Source organism: Mesocricetus auratus, unplaced genomic scaffold (genome assembly GCF_017639785.1).
Source record: "Mesocricetus auratus isolate SY011 unplaced genomic scaffold, BCM_Maur_2.0 Super-Scaffold_100004, whole genome shotgun sequence".
Classification (NCBI taxonomy): domain Eukaryota; kingdom Metazoa; phylum Chordata; class Mammalia; order Rodentia; family Cricetidae; genus Mesocricetus; species Mesocricetus auratus.
Window position 1 is genome coordinate 98,815,564 of NW_024429189.1, and position 20,804 is coordinate 98,836,367.

The window sequence follows — 20,804 nt, forward strand, 5'->3', positions numbered from 1 at the left end:
AATGGAAGACTTAGACTTGTACTGACCAATGCAACACTCTTCAACTACATGATTGGTACATGATCTAGATAGTAACACCTTTACTTGTCCCAAAGATATGGTCACTCTGAGCTGGTGCTAAGTTTTTTAGATACTTTGATAAAGCAGTGACAAGTGGTGTTGGTCAAACAGGCGTTCACACAGACTTCAAAGCATTTACAAGAATTTTTAAATTATGGTTTGCATGAGGGCACTGCTGGAGCAACACCGGTGTTACTGGGTTCAGGCTGCCAATGTGAACAGTGGCTATAGTGTGATTTTGGTAACGAACATCTGGGTTCTAATTCTTACTAGGTATTTTGTAGTTGCTAGCTAAATACTTTCCCTTTCTAAGTTTAAAATCCATTTATCAACTGCATAGGCTATGTCAGGGATGTAGAGGAGCCATAGAAAACGTTCCTGTAAGCTGAAAGATCTTCCAAAAATCAGGTGCGGGAATAGCATACTCCTGAATTCTATCTGCAGCACCAAACATGACAAAGACTTAAGAAATTTATAATACTTTGGATGGTCTTTCTTGCAAAAGTTGTATCCATTTCCAAGTTTTTTTTTGTTTTTTTTTTTTTTTGAGACAAGGTCTCATTGTGTAGCCCTGAAACAGGCTACATATATCAGATCCACTTGTCTACTTGTCTCTGTCTCCTCACTTGTGCTGGGAATTAAAAAGGAGACAAACCAACCAAGGCGTTTTCTGAGCTCTGTGCCTAGACAGTGCTACTATTTTACCAACAACCACAGCTTGGCAAGGCAACGTGCGGTGAAGTTCGGGTTTCACCTCTGCTGATGCCCGCTGTTCAGAAGTCCACCTGGTCTCTCCACTTGGACTCCAAGCTGAGAACATCAAGTACTGGCCAGTTTACACAGCCCGGAGGCGCTGTAGTGCCCCAGTAACGAGTTACCTCCTGCGCGGGTACACGCGGTAGGACGCAAGCGCCCATTGGCTCGTTTTGTTCCCTTCTCCCGCCCCATCCCATTGCTGTCCAATGATCGTCTCCAGCTCCGCCTATCCACCCACCCGGTCCGTCTGCCCTGCCCCCTGGCGTCTAGGCTTCTGGGCCGAGATGGCGGCGGTGCGCGTGCGCGCTGGCTCACAGCTTCCCGGGAGGAGGAGCGAGCGGCCACTAGGGAGGCAGCGCCTCGGCTCTCCGGGCAAGGGCGGCGGCAGCGGTGCTGGGCGGGGACGGGCTCGGGGCTAGCGGTGCGGCTGCAGGGGCTGTGCGAAGCACTGCTGGGCTGCGAGGCGCTCGGGCCCGCGGAGAGGCCGTGCGCGCTGAGCCGATCTCCACCGCCACCGCGCTGCTCGCCCTGGGTGACGTCGTGCCGGGGTCCCCAGCATGACCGAGCTACGGCAGAGAGCTGTCCGCGAGGACGCACCGCCGGAGGACAAGGTAGAGGCGTCGTTGAGTGCGGGAGGGGGGAGCGTGGGGGAGACGCGCCGACAGCCTCGCCCTCTGACCTTTGTCGCGACCCTCGGCACCAGGCCTGAGCTGCGCAGAGGGTCGGCGAGCGTCCTCCGCTCGTGGGGACAGCCGCCTGCGGGCGCGGGGGGGTTAGCGCGTGAGCTCTGGCGGTGGGGTGTCGGGGGGTGTCTAGGCCTTCCTGGTGTGGAGACTGGACACCCCACAGACTCGGTGAGTGCGATGTAGCCTCACCACTCGCTTTAAAAATGCTGCTGTTAAATGGGGAGCGGGGAGACTCAGGCCATAGCATTTGTCCCCTGGGAGATTAAAATCCTTTCTTGAACTTGATTAAAACATTAAATTTGTTGGGTTTTGTCAGGGAGGCATCTTGATTCAGGCGGTGTGCCGTCCGGTTAATGAGCAGGTGTGTGCTCCCAATGGTGGTTTTGTTTACTGCGCCAAGTGTGGGCTTTGGTGGGGTAAAGGAGGAAGGTAAGGAGGAGGCCATTTTGGCAGGGACACAACCAATGTGGGGGGCGCTCCTTTGATTGAAAGTGCAAGGTTTGTGTGGAGAAATTGAAAGGTGCTACTGTGGATGTTGCATGACAGCATTTGCGCTTCTCGTCTTCGCAGTGGTCAGACTTAGTGACGTGCGGACAGACTGAGGGATCCTGGACCAGAGTGATGGAGACTGGTCAACTCAGGGATAGCCTGCTGATGACCTGCTGATGCTTTTTTAGGGCCACAAGCTGATAACAGAAATAAAGGTTCTTCTGATGGTTTCTAGCCTGTCTTCAGTATTGGAGCATCTTCCTCGTTTCCTCTGATTAATAGCAGACAGAGTTTAGTATCTTTTTGTTTGAGACAGGGTTTCTGTGTGTAACTCTGGTGCCCTAGAACTTGGCCTCGAACCCAGAGATCCGCCTGCCACCGCCTCCCGAATGCTGGGATGAAAGGTGTGGGACACCGTCACCCTTTTCCCCATTCCTCTTTTTTTTTTTTTTTAATAGCAAGCCTACAGCACCCACTTTTGTCCTCTGAACTTTTGTTTGGTTTTGGACAGAATCTCTCTATGAAGCCCTGCTAGCAGGCTTGGACGCCATCCCTCTCTGCCTACCCTGTGCTAGAGCTAAAGGCATGAGCCCCTCAGCAAGCTTGTATCTTTTAACTGTGTTTCAATTGGTTAGAGGGAACATCAGGGAGGAAAAGCTTTGACAGCATGCCAACTTACAGTAATTTTACTAGGAAGAATGTTCTAGATGAAAGATAGAGAGAGCTTAAATAACTTTGTTTCTACTCTAGACAGTGGATCATCAGAGGAGAACTCTATCCCTTTGGAGAAAGTTTAGGGCTGAGGTCCAGATTTAGGAGTATCTTGCAAAGACAGTACAGTATGGTGGATTGGCCCTGAAGAATGCTGTATTCACCCTGGATACTTGTTGGTGAGTTTGAAGGTTGCACTGTGGGTGACCCTGTCTAGTTAAGTGTGACTGCATACTTAAAGTTACTCGACCAAGGAGGTGGGGGAAGAAAGAAGGCCTAGAGGAGTGAGTGTTGTGGTACACAAGTTGGTCCCAGTGTTCCAACAAAGGCAGAGTCTGAGCAAGTTCTGGGACAGCCAGGGTTACATAGAGAAACCTTGTTTTTAAAAGCCTGATGGTGGAACACACACACACACACACACACACACACACACACACACACACACACACACACACAGAAAGTTAGCTTTAATGACCAGATAAGACAAAACAAGTGTAATGTTAGTAGGTGAAGCCCTTTTTACACTCCCCACCCAGCTTTTTGGCTCCATTCCCCAAACAAAGTGTCAGTTGATTCTTCCGTTCACATCCATATTTTATATAGAGAAGATATGAGGAGCTGTCCAGCCTTAGTAATTACAAGAGCATTTAAACCACGTGTGCAGTTAAAGAGGCTTGTGGTTGTGAGGTCTGCTAGGTGAATGTTCCCTAAAATACAGCAGTTACACATGATGCTTAAAAGATTATTGTAGGCAATTAGCTCATGCAGGGTAATGATTACTTATTATTGCCATGTATGGGATTTTGGTAAAATAAAAATATAAAAAATGAGTAAAAATTTATTGTAATAAAATAAAACTGGGATTTAAGAAATAGAAATCAAAAAGTACATTTAGGAAACAGTGATATGCATTATTTTCTTTTGATGAATATATGTAGTAAAATTGTTTGTGTGTGTGTGTGTGTGTGTGTGTGTGTGTGTGTGTGTGTTTTGAGACATGGTTTCTCTGTGTTAACAGGCTGTCCTGGAACTCGCTTTGTAGACCAGGCTCAAACTCACAGAGATCCACCTGCCTCTACCTTCTGAGTGCTGGGATTAAAGGGATGCACCACCACTGCCTGGCTAAAAAAAAAAATTAATAAAAAATGTTTGTTTTTATTTATGTTTCTGTGCCTTTTAAGGGAAATGAATTGTGGAATTTGAACTCTGTTACTTCATAGTACAAGAATCCAAACAACAGTTTTCAGGTCAATTCTTTAAAGAACAATTTAGAAAGGTTCCTCAAAATGTTACAGTTGCTAAACTGAGTTTGTAAAACTGTCTTGTTAATAGACAATCATCACTATCAAAATAATCTGGAGAATGTGTTTATAAAGGTCAGGAGGTTTTCGTTATATTTAGCATCCTAGAATGGTGTTCTCAAAGCCGGTTGCTAATAAAGGAAATGTTTTCTGGGATCTAGAGTCCCAAAGCAGTTGCCAAACTAAGACCCTTGGAAGTTAGGTGTTAGCACAGACCCATGCTGCCTGGCCATGTTTTCTCAGCACAGATTAGGAAGCAGAAGGATGAAACCTGAACCAAAATACTAAAAGTGACTGGTTTGGCATTTCAGGAGACTTTTGTTATGAACTTAAATGGGAGGTTTTGGGTTTTCTGCTTTACTTTGATGCTGAAATGGTGTGAAAATTTCAGCTTTAGTTGTTTCAAAGGCTTCTATTCTAGATGGGTAAAGTTAGTGTAGATAGGCAGCAAGTTGTCTGTCTGTCTGTCTATCTATCTATCTATCTATCTATCTATCTATCTATCTATCTATCTATCTTGAAACAGGATCTTGTGTTCCCTACTGGTACCCAGGTTGGTCTCAGACATGCTTCTGTCTAGCAAAGGCTGGTCTTGAATTGGAAATCCTTCTGTGTCTGTCTTCCCAGGGCTGGTATTACAGGTGTATGCCACACCTGGCTAGAAGGGAGAATTCAAGTTTTAACTGCAGGTAATCTACCTTGTGCCTGGACTCTGCCACTTGTCATTTCTACACGTCAGTTTGTCAAACCCGGATTATACAGGTGGTGAAATTGTATATGCTTCCAGTAATTTGATTGGATTCAATGTGTACATAGGGCATTAAGAACATGTCAGCTACTGCTGCTGCTGGTTAAAATAGACTTTTATAGGATTTAAATTATTATTTTATCTTGGCATGTGTTTAAACCTTCAAGTTATAAGTAGAATAACCAATGGCCTTCTGTGACCTGTTTTGAGTTCATTTTCTTGATGAATTTTACAGTGCTCAGACAACACACTTTAATTGTAGAAGGAACACTAGGGGTTAGTATGGACAGTCTTCATCTCCTTGGTACCAGGGAAAGTGGAACCTAGGGCTTCAAGCCTATTAGGCAAATGCTCTACCACTGAGCCATACCTCCAGTCCTCTTATTTTCTCTTTTGTCAGAGAGTGTCATTAAGTTGACTAGGTTGGCTTTGAAGCTGAGTTCTTCCTGCTTCAGCATCCTGAGAATAGATAGGCATAGGCTACAGGCTTGTGCCACCAGGTCTGGACTTTGGCTATCTTCTTCCATAGCATTAGTTATAATATACTTGAAGACATTCCTGAATAATGTATATGGTTTTCTGGTAGATTTTGAGAGTGAACTACTGAAATCTTGTTGTAAGAACTATAAGTTTTCAGAAGCAAAATTATGTTAATATTTATTTTTGTAATTAACAAAGATTTTTATATGTATCAGTGTTTTGTCTGCATGTATGTATGCATACACAATGTGTGCCCACCGAGTCAGAAGAGAGCATCAGATCCCCTGGAACTGGAATTATTGATGATTGTGAGCAGCCATGTGGGTGCTATGAAATGGGCCCCGGTCCTCTGGAAGAGCAGCAAGTGCTGTTAACCATTGAACCATCTCCCCAGCCTATGTATTATATCTTTTTAAAAAAGCTTTTATATGAGTGATGGGGGAATTGAAAAACCACAACATAACCACGCTTCTATGTAGGGAAATGAGGGAAAAGGTAGGTTTGTCATACACTTAGCATTTTAGGTCTCTTAAAATTTTATTATTTTTTTGTGTGTGTATGTATGTATGTATGTATGTATGTATTTTTAACTGTGTGAGGTGTGCATTGGCAACTGGAGGTCAGAGGAGGACTTGAAGGAACAGGTTCTTCTGCCTGTAGGACCCTGGAGATTGTACTCAGGTCATTTGTTGAGTTGACAGTAAACACCTTTACCCATTGAACCATCTTGCTAGTATTTATGTTGGTAAACTATTGTTTTATTTTAAAGACTCAGCTACTTCCCAATTTATGACTGCTTGAAAACCATTTTTCCCACAAAGCTAATTTACTCAAAATACCTTGCATGCACTTATTTCTTTAAGTAACATAGCTAGTTAGATGTAGAGGGGTTGATAGTGTGAAGTCATTTTAAGTTTTTCTCTTGTGTTGCACAACGCTGCCTTTAAGGATATAGGGTTAATGCATTAGTTTACAGTCTTTAGGAGTTCCTATATTGATGTTTTGGTTTAAAAATAACCTAAATTTTGTCTAGTTTTCTTTATTTCTTAATAAAAGATTTATTTATTTTGCATACAGTGTTCTGCCTGTATGTGTTCCTGCAGGTCAGAAGGGGGCACCAGATCTCATTACAGATGGTTGTGAGTCACTATGTGGTTGCTGGGAATTGAACTCAGGACCTCTGGAAGAGCAACTGGTGCTCTTAGCATCTGAGTCATCTCTCCACCACTTAATTAATTTTTTTGAGACAGAGTCTCACTATACATTTCTGGCTGTCCTGGATTTCAAGTGTAGACCAGGATGACCTTGAACTGAAAGATCCTCCACCTCCTGTGTTTTGGGATTAAAGACATGTGCTACTACTTCAGGCCTAATTTTCTTATGTAGTTATAAACAAAAGTTTGCAAAATCATCTTTGAAAATGTAAAAGCAAGTGAGGTTTCAGTGCATGTGATGAGTGTCGGGAGAACTTTTTTTAAAAAGAGAAAATACGACACTTCCTGGTGGTCGAGTGGTTATGGTTCAGCACTTTCACCCTGGTGGCCCTGGCTCTATTCCTGGTCAGCAAAGCCTCTCCAGGCCAAGTGGTGATGGCACATGCCTTTAACCCCAGCACTCAGAAGCAGAGACAAGGCAGATCTTTATGAGTTTGAGGCTTGCCTGGGCTACAGAGTGAGTTCCAGGACAGCCAGGGCTGTTTCACAGAGAAACCCTGTCTTGAAAAACAAACCAAAACAAAATGAAACAGCAACAACAAAAGAGAAAGTAGATTAGACAACTCTCAGTCTTTGGTTCTCTGATTTATTTGTTTTGAAGTCCATCCCTGAGAGTAGCCACTGAAGCATCCTTGAGTGGAACCCTGTTTAGGCTTGGCCACCAGAGGACTCCACTTAAGGCAGTGTGTGAGGCTCCTTGAGGAAGTGCTGGTCATGCATGACTAAGCTTCAGAACTATCTGTGCAAGCATCGTCAGTCATCAGTGTTCAGCACGTCCCGAACATTCTCTCTTCCAGTCCAGCACGTTGCCTGTGGCTCTGGTATACTGTGTGGCTCTGATTGAGGTCCGTATGTTTGGATCCTACTACAATTTAATTCCAGTTGTGTGTGCTCATACTCACATGTGGGGATGGAACACAGGGCCTTGAACATGCTAGGCAGATCATCTACCAAGTGACCTGTACCATAGCCTCTATATCAGTTTGATTTTCAGTAATTTTTTTTCTGATTTAAATAATTGTGTTTGTTTTTGGCTGTACAGGAGGTCAAACCAAGGCCACAATGGTTACTACTTCAAGTATTCTACATCCCTAGCCATTAAAAAAATAAAAAAAATTATAGTGTGTGGTGTGTGTGTGTATGTGTGTGTGTGTGTGTGTGTGCAGGTAAACACCCTACCATGAGTGTGTGGAGATTGGAGGACAGGTTTGTGGAATCAGTTTTCTCTTTCCACTTTTATTTGTGTTCCTGGGTCACCATCTCTCAGGCCAAGGTCTCATGTAATTCAGGCTAGCCTTGAGCATTCTGCATCTGCTTCCTAAGTGCTGAGATTATAGGCATGTGTCACTGTCCCCTTCTGAGAAACTCATTGAAAATAAATCTTGTTACACATTTCACAGCAAATAATCATTCTTTAGATTGTTTGAAAGCATCTGTGTCCATATTTCTGGTTTTTATAGTTGTCTGTCATTCTGAGGTTGTATAGGCTGAGCTGAGCAGATTCCTCTATACAGCTTGTTTCCTTGTAGTTGTGCTGTGATGGTTTCTAGTCCTTCAGTGGTATGAAAGGTTGTGGGGTTAAAAAGTACAGCCACGGGCTGGAGAGATGGCTCAGAGGTTAAGAGCACTGACTGCTCTTCCAGAGGTCCTGAGTTCAATTCCCAGCAACCACATGGTGGCTCACAACCATCCATAATGAGATCTGGTGCCCTCTCCTGGCTTGCAGGCATACATAGAGACAGGATGTTGTATTCATAATAAATAAATAAAATCTTAAAAAAAAAAAAGTACAGCTACTCCTCTAGTTTGGAAAAGAGGCTAGGGCTGTTAAGCTTGCCAGAGTCCTGTTAAATAAATACTGATTTGTTCCTGGCATTAAGCAGAGTTTCTGCTTTCCAAGTGTTGTTCTGTAGTAGTTGTTTGATTGGGGGAGTGGTCAGACCCCGCCCAGTCCCTCCTCCTCCACTAACTACTTTCCTTGTGCCAGTCACTGATCTTTGGCCTCCTGTTTATTCAGCGGTAGGGATGGCAGTGGGTCCACAGCTGCCTGACCTTGAAAATGAAAGTTAAATTTTATCGTGTTATTTTAAGTGGCAGTGCTTGCTAGGTCAGGATGTGAAGGGAAGGGTGCCCTGTGAGGCTTCTGCCTGTGTTTTCCCAGAGACACACCCCCTTCCATGGTAAGCTGTAGAGCTCCTGAGGGCTAGTACCTGTGGAAAGGCCTGGCCTGTGTTGCCAAGATCAGATGTCCTTTTGATTCGGTGCCTATGGCATCAGCCTCTTTGTAATAGGGCCCCTATAGAGCCAGCTTGACTGTTCCTGAAGACTTGGCTGAAAGTTGAAAAAGCTTTTGGGACCTAGAATTGTCAGACTATACTTGTATTTGAATCTCTGATATGGAGAGATGCCTGTCATGGATACCTCCCCACCCCAACTTAGTAACTGTTAGAGCGCCATCTTCCGCATCTTGGTTTGTCTCATACCTCAGTTTGTCATGTTCTCTATGCTGACCCTGTTCCTACAGTTTCCTTTCCCCCTCAGCTAGAATCATGGATCTCTCAGTTATGCAGGCTTGGCATCTGCTATTCTTCAGGCCCAATGGATAAGCTTGCCGCCAAGTCTGACAACCTGAGTTCGATCCCTGGGTTCTACTTGGAAGAAGACAGTCGACTATTGGAAATTGTTCTCTGACTTACACACACACTAAATTAATCTACATTATTAAGAAGAGATCTTCTAGTCTTGAGTGGCTGCTCTGCTCCTCTGCCCAGTTCTGGACTCTGGTTCTAACCAAGGTTCCTGGATTTCTTATCTGCCACCCTGGAATATTCCCAGTAGTTCAGGACTCCATACCCTTGCCTTTGTGAACTCTTCCCATTGAGCCTCCTCTGGTCCTTCAGGATGGGCTCTCAGTGTCTGCTGTTCTAGTTCATCGGGGCTTTGTGTCTTCCAGCTCTTCAGAAGTTACCCTGTGAATTATGGAACAAAGGCATAGACTCCTTTCTGTCTTCCCTGGTACCTCCTCCTGCTGGATGCCTGTGTCACTGATCTTGGTCCTTAGTTCCAACCTGTGAAGTATTTTTTGTTGTCACCCTCTTCCACTTTGGCTTTTTTAAATCACACTTTCTCACTGGACACGATTCAGGCCTATGTTATAGAAACAAATGAATGTGTACATGTCAGAATAAAATCTGTCTGTGAACCCATGAGAGACCCAGCCATGGGTCAGCTCCTGTGCAGGTAGCTGAGACTGGAAGATCACCCTGAGTAATTGACAGCTTTCCTCTTTGTGCTGAATTCTGCTGTTTAGGTACCACTGAACATATATGTATATATACATGAATATGTATATATGTAGATATATTTCATTTTAGACATTTTACACATTCTTGCATTCTGTGTTTACACCTACTTTATGACCCATGGTTTTCCCATTTTTAAAAAATGTGATTTGAACATTGAGATTTTTAACTCAGTATTTTTTTAAAGATTTATTTAATTTTATTTTTTTTGTGTATGGGTGCTTTTTCTGCATGTATATATCTGAGTACCACATGTATGACTGATGCCTACAGAGGCCCAAAGTCGGTGTCAGGTTCCTTGGAAGTGGAGTTACAGAAGGTTGTGAGTTACCATGCCAATGTTGGGAATTGGACTGAGTCCTCTGGAAGAGCAGCCAGTGCTCTTAACCACTGAGTTATCTCTTCAGCTCCTCAGCATCCTAAAATTTATTTGTGTGTATATAGCAGAGGACAGTTTGTGGGACTTGGTTTTTTTCCTGTTTGTGGTTTCTGGGTACTTAATTTAGACCACCAGGCTGTCTTGCTGGTCCTCACCATCATTTTTTTAAACTTAGAAAAATTATTATTTTTATGTATATGTGCGTGCCTGCATAAATTATGTGCAAGAACCTGCAGAAGTCAAAAGAGGGTGTTGGATTCCTTAGAACTGGAGTTATAGGAAGTTATGAGCTGCCATATAGGTGCTAGGAACCAAATTCAGGGCTTTTTGTTTTGTTTTGTTTTTCAAGACAGGGTTTCTCTGTGGCTTTGGAGCCTGTCTGGAACTAGCTCTTGTAGACCAGGCTGACCTCGAACTCACAGAGATCCGCCTGCCTCTGCCTCTGCCTCCCAAGTGCTGGGAGTAAAGGCGTGTGCCACCACTGCCCGGCCAAACTCAGGTTTTCTACAAGAACAGCAAGTACTCTTAACCAGTTAGCCATTTCTCCAGCCACCCTACCCCAGATCATTTAACAGTGGCAGGCCATTGTGTTGTGTGATGAGCCTTAGTCTATTAAACTAGTTAAGAATTTAAGTTGTTTTAAGTATTTGCCTGTTAGAAGTAGTGCTGTATGAGTACTGTGGCTAACAAACACCACCACTGAACTGATTCTTGGGCAGTATCCTTGGAAGATTCTTTTGTTTAGAGTCAGAGGTTCAGAAAAGGATGTCCATTGTTTAAACCTTTGATACAATAAATGCATTTCCTTCTACAGGAAATTCATAGATTCCACAATGTGTTTGTAATCTATCCTTCACTTGTTTCTTGATTTTCAAGAGAAGTATGATAGCCTGGCACTGACAATGCAGATTTGGGAGTTGGCTTGCCTGGTTTATACTGCAGCACTGTACTAATTTGCCATCTGAACAGTGGCTGGGAATGATGGGTTACTGATTGTTCTGAGGCATTCTTTCTTTCTCCACATGAAGCACACTTTAGAGAAGGCTACCCTTTTTCTCCAGAGAATTTTCTTAACCTGATTTTGGGTATATAGGTAAATAAAGTATCTATATAAACCAAACATTTAATTAAATTTGTAAGTTTATTTTAGGGATAGGGATATCCCTAATAGCTTAGCCATCAAATTTCTAGCTACATGAACATGAGGAACCAAGTTTGGTACCCAGAACTCATCCAAAAAAGTTAGACATGGTGGCATATCTTGTAATCTAGAGTTGTGGAGGCAGTGACAGATGACTCTGGAGCTAGCCAGCCTAATGACAGGCCTGTCTCCTGAATAATGACACTTGAAGTTGACCTCTGACCTTCACATACATACATACACACACATAACACATACAAGCACCCATACCAACACATGTATACATGCATGCACATACAAATTTTTTTTTTACATTTCTTTATGTATGGGATGGAGTATGCCATGGTGTATATGTGACCACAGATCACCTGCTGAAATCAGTTTTTTCCTTGTTACTTGGGTTCCAGGGGATCAAACTCAGAGTTGGTAGCAAACACCTTTACCCACTGAGCCATCTCCCTAGCCCTAGTAGTTTTCTTTAAAGTTGCTATACATATAATTTTTGTTCATTGAACAAAAGCACATTTACATTTGAGTTGGATGCTCTTAATTTTATATAGCGCTAAATCTTAAAACCATATTATTGTTAAGACAGATGTGGTGCACATGTCTTTAATCCCAGCACTCAGGAGTCAGAGGTAGGCAGATCTCTGTGAATCTGAGGCCAACCTGGTCTACATGCAGCCTGGTTCCAGTACAGCAGCAACTACATAGTAGAGGAACCCGATCTCAAACATCAAAAAATATTGTTATTTACTTTGTGGGGGTGCATGTGTGGGTGTCAGAGGACAACTTCCAGGAGTTGATTCTTTCATGGTGGTTCTGGGAGGTCAAATTCACATTGTCAGACTTGGTAACAATTGGCCTTTCCTGCTGCCTTAGTTTCTTACCTTCGGGGGTGAGACTGGAATAAATGGTTCAGCACCCTGCTCTTGCAGAGGACCCAGGCTCAGTTTCTAGTACCCACATGAGGTGGCTCACAACTGTCTGTAATCCTAACTCTGACAGATCTGAGGCCTCTGGCAAACACCCACACATAGGGTACATGTAAACAAAGTTAAAAAATGATAAAAAGAAAATCTTAAATTAAAAAAAAGTTTCTGGGCATGATGGCGCATGCCTTTAATCCCAGTACTAGGGAGGCAGAAGTGGATTTCTAAGTTTCTGGCCAGCATGGTCTAACGAATTCCAGGACAGATAGGGCTACACAGAGAAACCCCATCTCAAATAAGCAAAACAAACAACAGAACAACCACCACCATAAAAAAGCAGCAGAGACAGCATGTTGTCTTCATTAGGGCTCTATTACTGTCATTACACACCGTAACCAAAAGCAACTTGAGGAGGAAAGGGTTTATATCTGCTTATAACTGTGGCCACATTCCATCACTGAGCAAAGTCAGGACAGGAACTCAAACGGGGCAGCAACCTGGAGACAGCAACTGAAGTAGAAGCCATGGAGGAGTTTTTCCCTCTGGCTTGCTTAGCCTGCTTTTGTATATAGCACCCATGAGTTCCAGCCCAGGAGTAGCACTATTTACAGTGAGTTGGGTTCTTCTACTTCAGTCATGAATCAAGAAAATGTACCACAGGCTTGCCCACAGGTCAATCTAATGAAGGCATTTTCTCTTTTCTTTTCTTTTTTTTTTTTCCCTTTGGTTTTTCAAGATAGAGTTTTTTTTTTTTTTTTTTGTGTACAGCTGGTTGTCCTGGAACTAGTTCTGTAGACCATGCTGGCCTGGAACTCACAGAGATCTGCCTACCTCTGCCTCTTGTGTGTTTGTTGGGATTGGTTAAGGGCAGGAGCCACCACTGCCCAACAAAAGGAGGCATTTTCTTAATTGAGATTACCTCTTCCAACCAAAATGATTCTAGCTTGTGTCAAGTTAGCCTAAAACTAGTCACTACACTGAACTTTAGAGAAATCAAATAGTTGATTAGGGAAAGTTTGTCTTTGTAGACAGTGGCAAAGGAATGACAGAGTATTATGGCCTGTGGGCTGTAGAGCTGTGGTTAGGCCTGGCTTCGATCCCCATTGCTATCAAAACAATAATGGAGCTGTTTTAGCCACGTTGAATTAATGGAATGAGAGTAATTGTGCTGTCATAGAGGTAGACATATATTCTGTACCTTCTGATGGAGGAGTGTTCTTAGAAAAATCCCACTTGCAAGTTATCAGAGCTTTTAGTTGTAAAGACTAATTGACAGGAAATTGAAGGACAGAAGAATACATGACTGAACTAATGGCCTGGGTGCTTCTGCAAATAAATGGCTTAGAGATGCTCCAGTTTCCCATGAGACTGGGAGTGTGAGGGGAAGGTAGACATGGTAGGAAGGTAAAGTCACTCACTGCATTAACTGACTTAAAGAATATTAATTATTTCTGAACTTTATTTGAATGTTGATCCAATGAAACTTATGCAGAAAAATAATTGAGATTCTTGATATATTTGATATTTGTATTTAATTTGATATTTGCAATATATATATACATATATATATATATTGCATGCTTTGACTGAGACCATGTTAGGGATATCTTCATGAAGTTTATGTGTTGTCCCTGTATATTGTCCCAGGAAAACACTGATTGACTGGGAAGGGTCTGCAAAGCATGTGGGCTTGATCCCTTTGGTCTTGCAGAACATGTCACTTCCTAAGTCAGTTTTCTACTCGGGTTTGGTGAAAGAGCCACCAAAGAAGGAAACCTTGTGAGTGTTTCAGAGAAAACACTAACTTCCTCTGCATCCAGTTTTGTAGAGAGGAGGTGGTGACAAGTGCCTAGAGTTCTTTGAGGCTTACATACTGGAAGCAGGAGCATCCTGGATTAGTGTGAAATGATGTACTACAAAGCCTTAGGCTCCTAAGACCCCAATCAAGCCAGCTTTTTCTGTGAAACTCTCTGGACTTCTAGTCCATTTCCACATCTCCTATCTATTCTTCCCCTTGCTTTTGTGGAAATCACTGCCACACCTCCATTAGGTGGCATCTCCTGCCATCCTCTCAGTAGATGATCTCATGTTTGGTTCTTGTCTTAGATTTCTGCAGCTGCCTTGTTGGACTCACAGTTTGGCTTTCCTACAGACTCTGTCATGAACTCCTTTTAGATGGCTGGACTTGGTGTCAGGAGGTTGAGGTTGAGTTGGTGCTAAATCAGCTGTGAAGATTAACAGCTGCTTGGGCAGCGAGAACCAGGGCTGTGATTTAGGGAGGAGTTGGTGACTAAAGTATTGTGAAGCACAAAGAAAATTGGTCTGTGAGAGTTTTATTTTAGCACTGAAGTACTGGGTAAATATGTGTTAATGCTTCATTAACACAACTCCAGTATTTTATTTAAAAGTGTTTAGGATTTAAGAAATGGATAAAATCAAGCAGTTCAAATATTCAGTGTTTGGACATACCACAGAATAGTAATTAAAAACCCAAGTTAATAAAAATGTAACTTTGAACATTAATTATTCTTCCTGGGTAGGTTAGTAGATAAAATTTAAATATTATTTCCAATTATAATTTACAAAAATACCTAAGATAGGCCAGGCAGTTGTGAGGCACCGCCTTTAATCCCAGCACTCGGGAGGCAGAGGCAGGTGGATCTCTGTGAGTTCGAGACTAGCCTGATCTACAAGAGCTAGTTCCAGGACAGTCTCCAAAGACACAGAGAAACCCTGTCTCGAACCCCCCCCCCAAATTACAAAAATGTCTCACATTAACTGAGTTTATTAAATAAAATATTAAAACATGAACTTAAAATGAATGCCCTTTTAAGATTTGCACCAATGGTGACATTGACTTAGGTTGGGTTTGTCTCCCAAGTGCTGGGTTTAAAGGTGTGCACCACCACTGCCTGGCTGCAAAGCAGTAATCTCACTGTCTGAGAAAATGTCATAGTTTGTTGCTCTTGGATTTTATTATATCTACCCTATCAGTAAAGCTTTGTTGAACTGTAACGGACATGTGGAAATGTGTACACGCAGTAATTTCACAGTGACTTCACAGCACATACCTTCAGCTACATCAGATCAAATAGAACATTCCCAGAGGCTCCTGTGTGATGTTTTTTTGTTTACTGACCTCTTTCATGGGAGTCACCTGTCTTCTGGCACTTGTGTGTGTATGTGTGTGGGGGGGGGCTAGTTGTGACCTACTAAATTAATTTCAAGACCTAGTGGTTCTCAGCTTGCTACTTGAAAAAAATGTAGCCATGTTTCATCTAATTATTCTTGAAGTAGGAATTTTCTTTTTTGTGGATGAAAAGGATGAAGTCCAGGATGACTTGGTTTCTCCCAGGATCACATGGCTTGTGCTGTTTGTCTTGTTCCCATGTTGTCTTCTTCCTGAGATGAAGAACGTTGTTTAGAAGGTCAGTTGTAGCTGTTTGTGTTTTATGCTCAGCTTATCCCTCTTAATGTGCTTACAGAATGGATGTTCATTAGGAAGACAGTTTTGGTGAATTGCTGGTATTAGCACTCTGAGCATGAGTCAGATCCATTTGTTTGTTGCTTTGGTGTTGTTTTGGGAGTACATTTGTCCTCTGGTCTCAGGATAAAAGGCTACTGCAAGACATAGATGGCATGGGCTGTCATCATACAGGAAAAGCCTAGTGCCTTCCCTGCCTCTCTGGCATAGCATGTTGGAGAGATTTCTGTCCAGCCCATGTCTCAGGGGCTTAGTGCAGAAAGCCCAGTGCAGCAGTCCTGTCCTCCTTACCTTCTGCTTGAGAGGCCGTTACTTCTAACCAGCTTCTCTGGGAATTGGTACACTGAGAGCTGCTGAGGTCATGTTTCACAGTCTGTACCCAGAAATTCCTGCTTGAGTATGCACCTAGGGATACTATCAGGCTGGAAATGTTCCCTAACTTTGTTAATGCTTAGCTGAGACTTAATTGTAACAGCCTTGAATTTTCAGGTTCTTCACTCATGCTAGAATTATCTGAGAGACAGACATGGGATATAGCAGTGAATATATCAAGTCCCTCTCAACATGGAGTTCATTACTGTCAAGAGTTAATGAAGTTATACAGACTAAAGCAGATCATTCTTTTACCAGTCTCTATGTTGCCCAGGCTTTTGGAAAACCCGAGCTCAAACTCCTCTCAAGTATCTGGGACAGCCAGTAACATACTACCACACCTGCCTAGGTCTGTTGCCTTTTCTTCCTTTCCTTTTCTGTTCTTGACAGGCTCATGATATAGTCAAGGCTGGTCTCAAATTCACATTCTTCCTACATCAGCCTCCAACTCACAGAGATCCGCCTGCCTCTGCCTCCCAAGTGCTGGGATTAAAGGCGTGCACCACCACTGCCTGGTCCATCTTCTTTTTTTCTTAACAAAAGATTTATTTTAATTATGTGTGTTTGTGTGTGGATGTGTACATGTGAATGCAGGTGCTCCCAGATGCCAGAGGCATAGGATCCTCAGGAGTTGTGATGATGTGACCCACCTGACAAGGCTTCTGGGAACTGAATTCAGGTCCTCTGGCAGAGTTGCCTTTCAGATTCAGCTTCTTGGTTTTTGGTTTTTTTTTCTTTAAGTCTTGAAGTGCAACATTAGGTTGTTGGAGAACTCACTAGTTTTAAAAATATGAGTTCTCATTTACAGTGGTGGCAGAGACAAAGCTGGGAGTTTGGGTAAGGTCTGATCCTAAGGAAGTTTGAAAGGGTTTAGACGTACATAGTATTTGGACACTGGGCTATTCTGTAAAAGATGTAGGATGGAGGAGAGCATTAGTTACTTTTCTATTCCTGTGATAAAACACCATGACAAGGCCACTTATAGTAGAAAGAGTTTATTTGGGCTTATAGTTCCGGAGGGCTGGAGTCCATGATGGTGGAGTAAAGACACGGCTGCTGGAGCAGCAGCTGAGAACTTGCATCTTGAACTGGGAAAAGGAAGCAGGAAGAGTGAACTGGGAATGGAGAGAGCTTTAAACTCTCAAACGCTGCCCCCTAGTGACTTACTTCCTCCAAAAAGGCCACTTCCTAATCATGTCCAAACATCACCATCTTGGGACCAAATATTCAAATGCCCGAGACTATGGGGACATCAATTCAGACCACCTTAGGGAGGCATGAGGTTAACTGTTCTTTCCTTGCTGCAGTGTCAGCATGGACAAGAGTGGGTTCAAGGCTGGAGGAAGGTGGCTAGTTAGACTGTTGATGGTATCAGAGGAGGGACGATACACTAACTTCAGTTCAGGAGTCAGAGAGGTGATAGGATGCAGTGAAAGCAGTTTGAGAGGTAGCGTGTGCAAAGTTAGGGATGGGCATAAGGATTGAGGGAGGAGGAGTCACATTTCACACTAGGAAATTCAAGGTGAAAGATAGTTTGCTAAGACAAGTTACACAGTAGGAGGAGGGGATTTGGAGAGGAAATGATGGATTTGGTTTTGGACACATGGAGAATTTTGGGTGTTTGTGGAGACCCCTGAGAGGTATTTGGACATAAATGTCTTCAGTCAAGAAGAGAAATTTGATGGCTGGAGTATAGCTTAGCAATATAGAAAGCTTGCCTAGCATGTATGTGCAAAGCCTTGGGTTTGGTGTCCCCCTGTCCCAAAAGGAGGACAGTTGGCGGCCTGATTTGAGTGAGATTACTCAGAACCTGTTCAATGGTAGAACCCCAAATTAAGGGACAGTCTGAGAAAGAGGAGCTGCTAAAGCGAAGGCTGGCTAAGATAGCGTAAACGGAGATGGGAAACCAGGAGAGGCTGCTTAGAAGCCAGAGGAGCGTGCTCTCTCTCTGTCTCTGTCTCTGTGTCTCTGTCTCTGTCTCTCTTTGTCTCTCTCTGTCTTTCTTTGTCTCTCTCTGTCTCTCTCTCTCTCTCACTGAGATGAGGATAGAGCATTCAGAAAGGTTTAGTCATGAAGTTCTGTTGATGAGGGAGCTGCTTAGTGGACCAGGCTTAGTTAGATGAAGTTGACTTGCTGTGGTTTGAGGAATGGTGCAGCCACGGATAGATCTTCCCGTGGAGCGGGGAGGAAAGTGCATTAATTGGATGAACTTTTAGAAGTCGTTTACCATTGGGCCCGCTTGGATGGCTGGGAGGAAGTGGTGAGAAGAGGGAGGAGGGTCAGCAGTGGGGTGAGTGAATCAAGGGCCAGGCAAGCACATGGCAACCCTAGTGTAGCTTCCAGGAGCCCTGGGGGGTACATGGCCTTCAGTGCTGTGTCCTCTGCCCGGATTGATGAAGTAAGTGGTTTACAGTTAGGTTTTGAAAAGCTCAGTCTGCACCCCCACTGAGTGCTGCTACTGTAAGCCTGTAATGAGTTTCATCTCGGGAAGCTGAGTGTACTTTCTGTAGATTTTTAGTATTGATTGAGACTTTGGGAGAGCAGGGTGTGCTGTGTATGGTGGTGGCTCTGTTAGGGCTCAGAAGCGATACCCCAGCATGTGGCGCTTTGGCATGCTGAGTATTTTTAACTAAGTCTCAGAACCAACATCTTTTGGCTCTTTTCTCCTGCAGTCACTCTGACCACCTGACTCTCCTGATGTTCTGAAACAGCCAGCCAGCAGTATCCTCCAGCAGAGTTGCAGTTGTAACTTTCCTTTCTGATTCTTCAGCAGCTAGCTACTGAACCACACCACAGGCAGAAGGACTTGGTTCCATGCAGGAGAGACTTGGTCGGTTAGCACCAGCTCTCACTTTCCTCAGAATTGCCAGCGTGCTCAGGAAGAGTGTATTAATAAGCTTCTGTTCTCTGCGGTTCATGAGCGCTCGCTCGCCTGTGATTGCCCCTCCCATGGGAGGTAAATCTATGTGCTGCCTGCCTTTCCTGTTGATCTGTGTAGGGCAGGGAGGAAGTGCACTTTTCTTCTACAGTTCCAAATTCAAGGAAACTTATCTTTGACCTTTTCTTATGTGCTTGTCAAATGGGATTAGTATTGAAAAGGACTGAAAGTGTTTCTTTGTTCTAACAACACCCCCACTGCCATACAGTATACATGCAGACATTCATCTTTTTGTCCTGTCAGAACTCAGATGGAAACCGACTGGGCTTTCCCACAGAGAAGGACACAGGATCCTGACATTTCTTAAGTACCCTCTGCCTAGCAGTTTCTCTCCCGGGACTTGTCTCCACAAGTGGGAGGAGTTGATTACCTTGGTAGCTGGCCAAAAGCTTAAGATGACAGGTTGATACTCAGCCCTAAGGTTACACTAAGGCTATGTCTTCGCTCCAGGAGGAGGCTTGCAATTTGCATATAAAGCGGTGCAAAAGATCGTTTGTAAGTTATGGAGTCACTTCAGTAAGTGGAACTTAGGGATAAGACTGCTGGGTCCCAAGAAAGGGGAGAGCTTGGGGAGCATAACGACCGGTGTGCCAAATGCCACCACTTGAGGTTTCCTCGAGAATGAATGAAAGAAAGAAAGCCTAGTGGGTGGTTCTGCTTGTTTCCTTGCCCCAGTTGTTAGCTCTTCTTAGACAAACTGGGGTAAAATGTGAAAATTTTAGCACGATACAAGAGAATCAGTGTCTGGTAAAGAAATGGGGTGTAGAGCAGGATGAGTCAGTGCAACCCGGGCCCCAGCCGCACTTCTAAAAGGGCAGACTCTGTCTCATGGGGGTTCAGAAGGTTGCTGGCTCTGTGAGCTTGAGGCAGCCTGTCATGAAGTCCTGTGAATTAGTGAGACTGGGAAGAAAATAGGGTGCATGAGTTAGCACAGGCTGTTGTGGAATGACTGAGGTCCTCCACAGCAAAATCCAGACCTTGACACAGGGGCTTCCCTGCCCACTCTGCTTCCCTCCACCAGTTCTTTCTGTTGGAGCAGACTTACTTCTGTGCTGTTGTGAGACTTGTGTGGTCCTGGCTAAAGGAGGTGAAGAGTCTGGAAGTCTGGTCAAGGCACCTTCTGAGTAACGGTTTCCCCAGTGTCTTTTTGTGTGAATCTTGGTGTCCAGGACTGTCTTCATTCGGAGTGCTGCCACCTTTCCCTGAAGGGTCTATGTGAACCTACAGGAAAAGGCTTCCAGAGGGGCGGTTTCCCTTCCTTGCTGAGCAGTACTGTTTCCTGTTTACACCAGCATCCCCACTCCTCTGGGACTGGCTCAGGGACTATGGGAGGATGGGTGGGAGCTGAGGAGCTGCTCTGCTTATCCTCTGCTTTGGGGTCTGGGGAGTAGGAAGGAAGGAAGGAAGGAAGGAAGGAAGGAAGGAAGGAAGGAAGGAAGAAAGAAAGGAAGGCAGACAAGCAGGCAGGCTCTTGGGAAGGAAGAGGAGCCCTGGAAAGAAATGGGGGTCCTAGGGAGAGATGGGAGTCCTGGTTAGTAGGAGGGGCCCTGAGAACAACCTATTCCTCATGCACTGACCTATGCTCATCCAGGATGGAGGCAAGAGTGGGTTCCAGGAGCACTGAGTAGCTGTGGAGGCAGACTATGTGTGGTCCATGGGAATTGGTGAGGGTACTGCATGTTTAGCAGATTCTGTATAAGGTCTTGAATGTGGGTTCAGTAGGGACCCTGAGATGGAGTCTATTTGAAGAGTTATTAATGCATGGACAGACAGAAAACAGCATTGCATGGACTCTAAGGAGAGCTCAGGCT

At 44.0% G+C, this 20,804-nt stretch overlaps 1 protein-coding gene across 1 annotated transcript in view; it reads left to right on the forward strand.

The window, feature by feature from the left end:
- The first annotated feature begins 1,137 nt into the window (after positions 1-1,137).
- The window catches only part of Cds2 (CDP-diacylglycerol synthase 2), a 45,070-nt gene continuing 25,403 nt past the window's right edge, over positions 1,138-20,804 (forward strand). Inside the window, exon 1 of the mRNA XM_005068665.4 lies at positions 1,138-1,427. Coding sequence (XP_005068722.1) covers positions 1,374-1,427 — 54 coding nt within the window. The 5' untranslated portion in view covers positions 1,138-1,373. The remainder of the gene's footprint in view (positions 1,428-20,804) is intronic.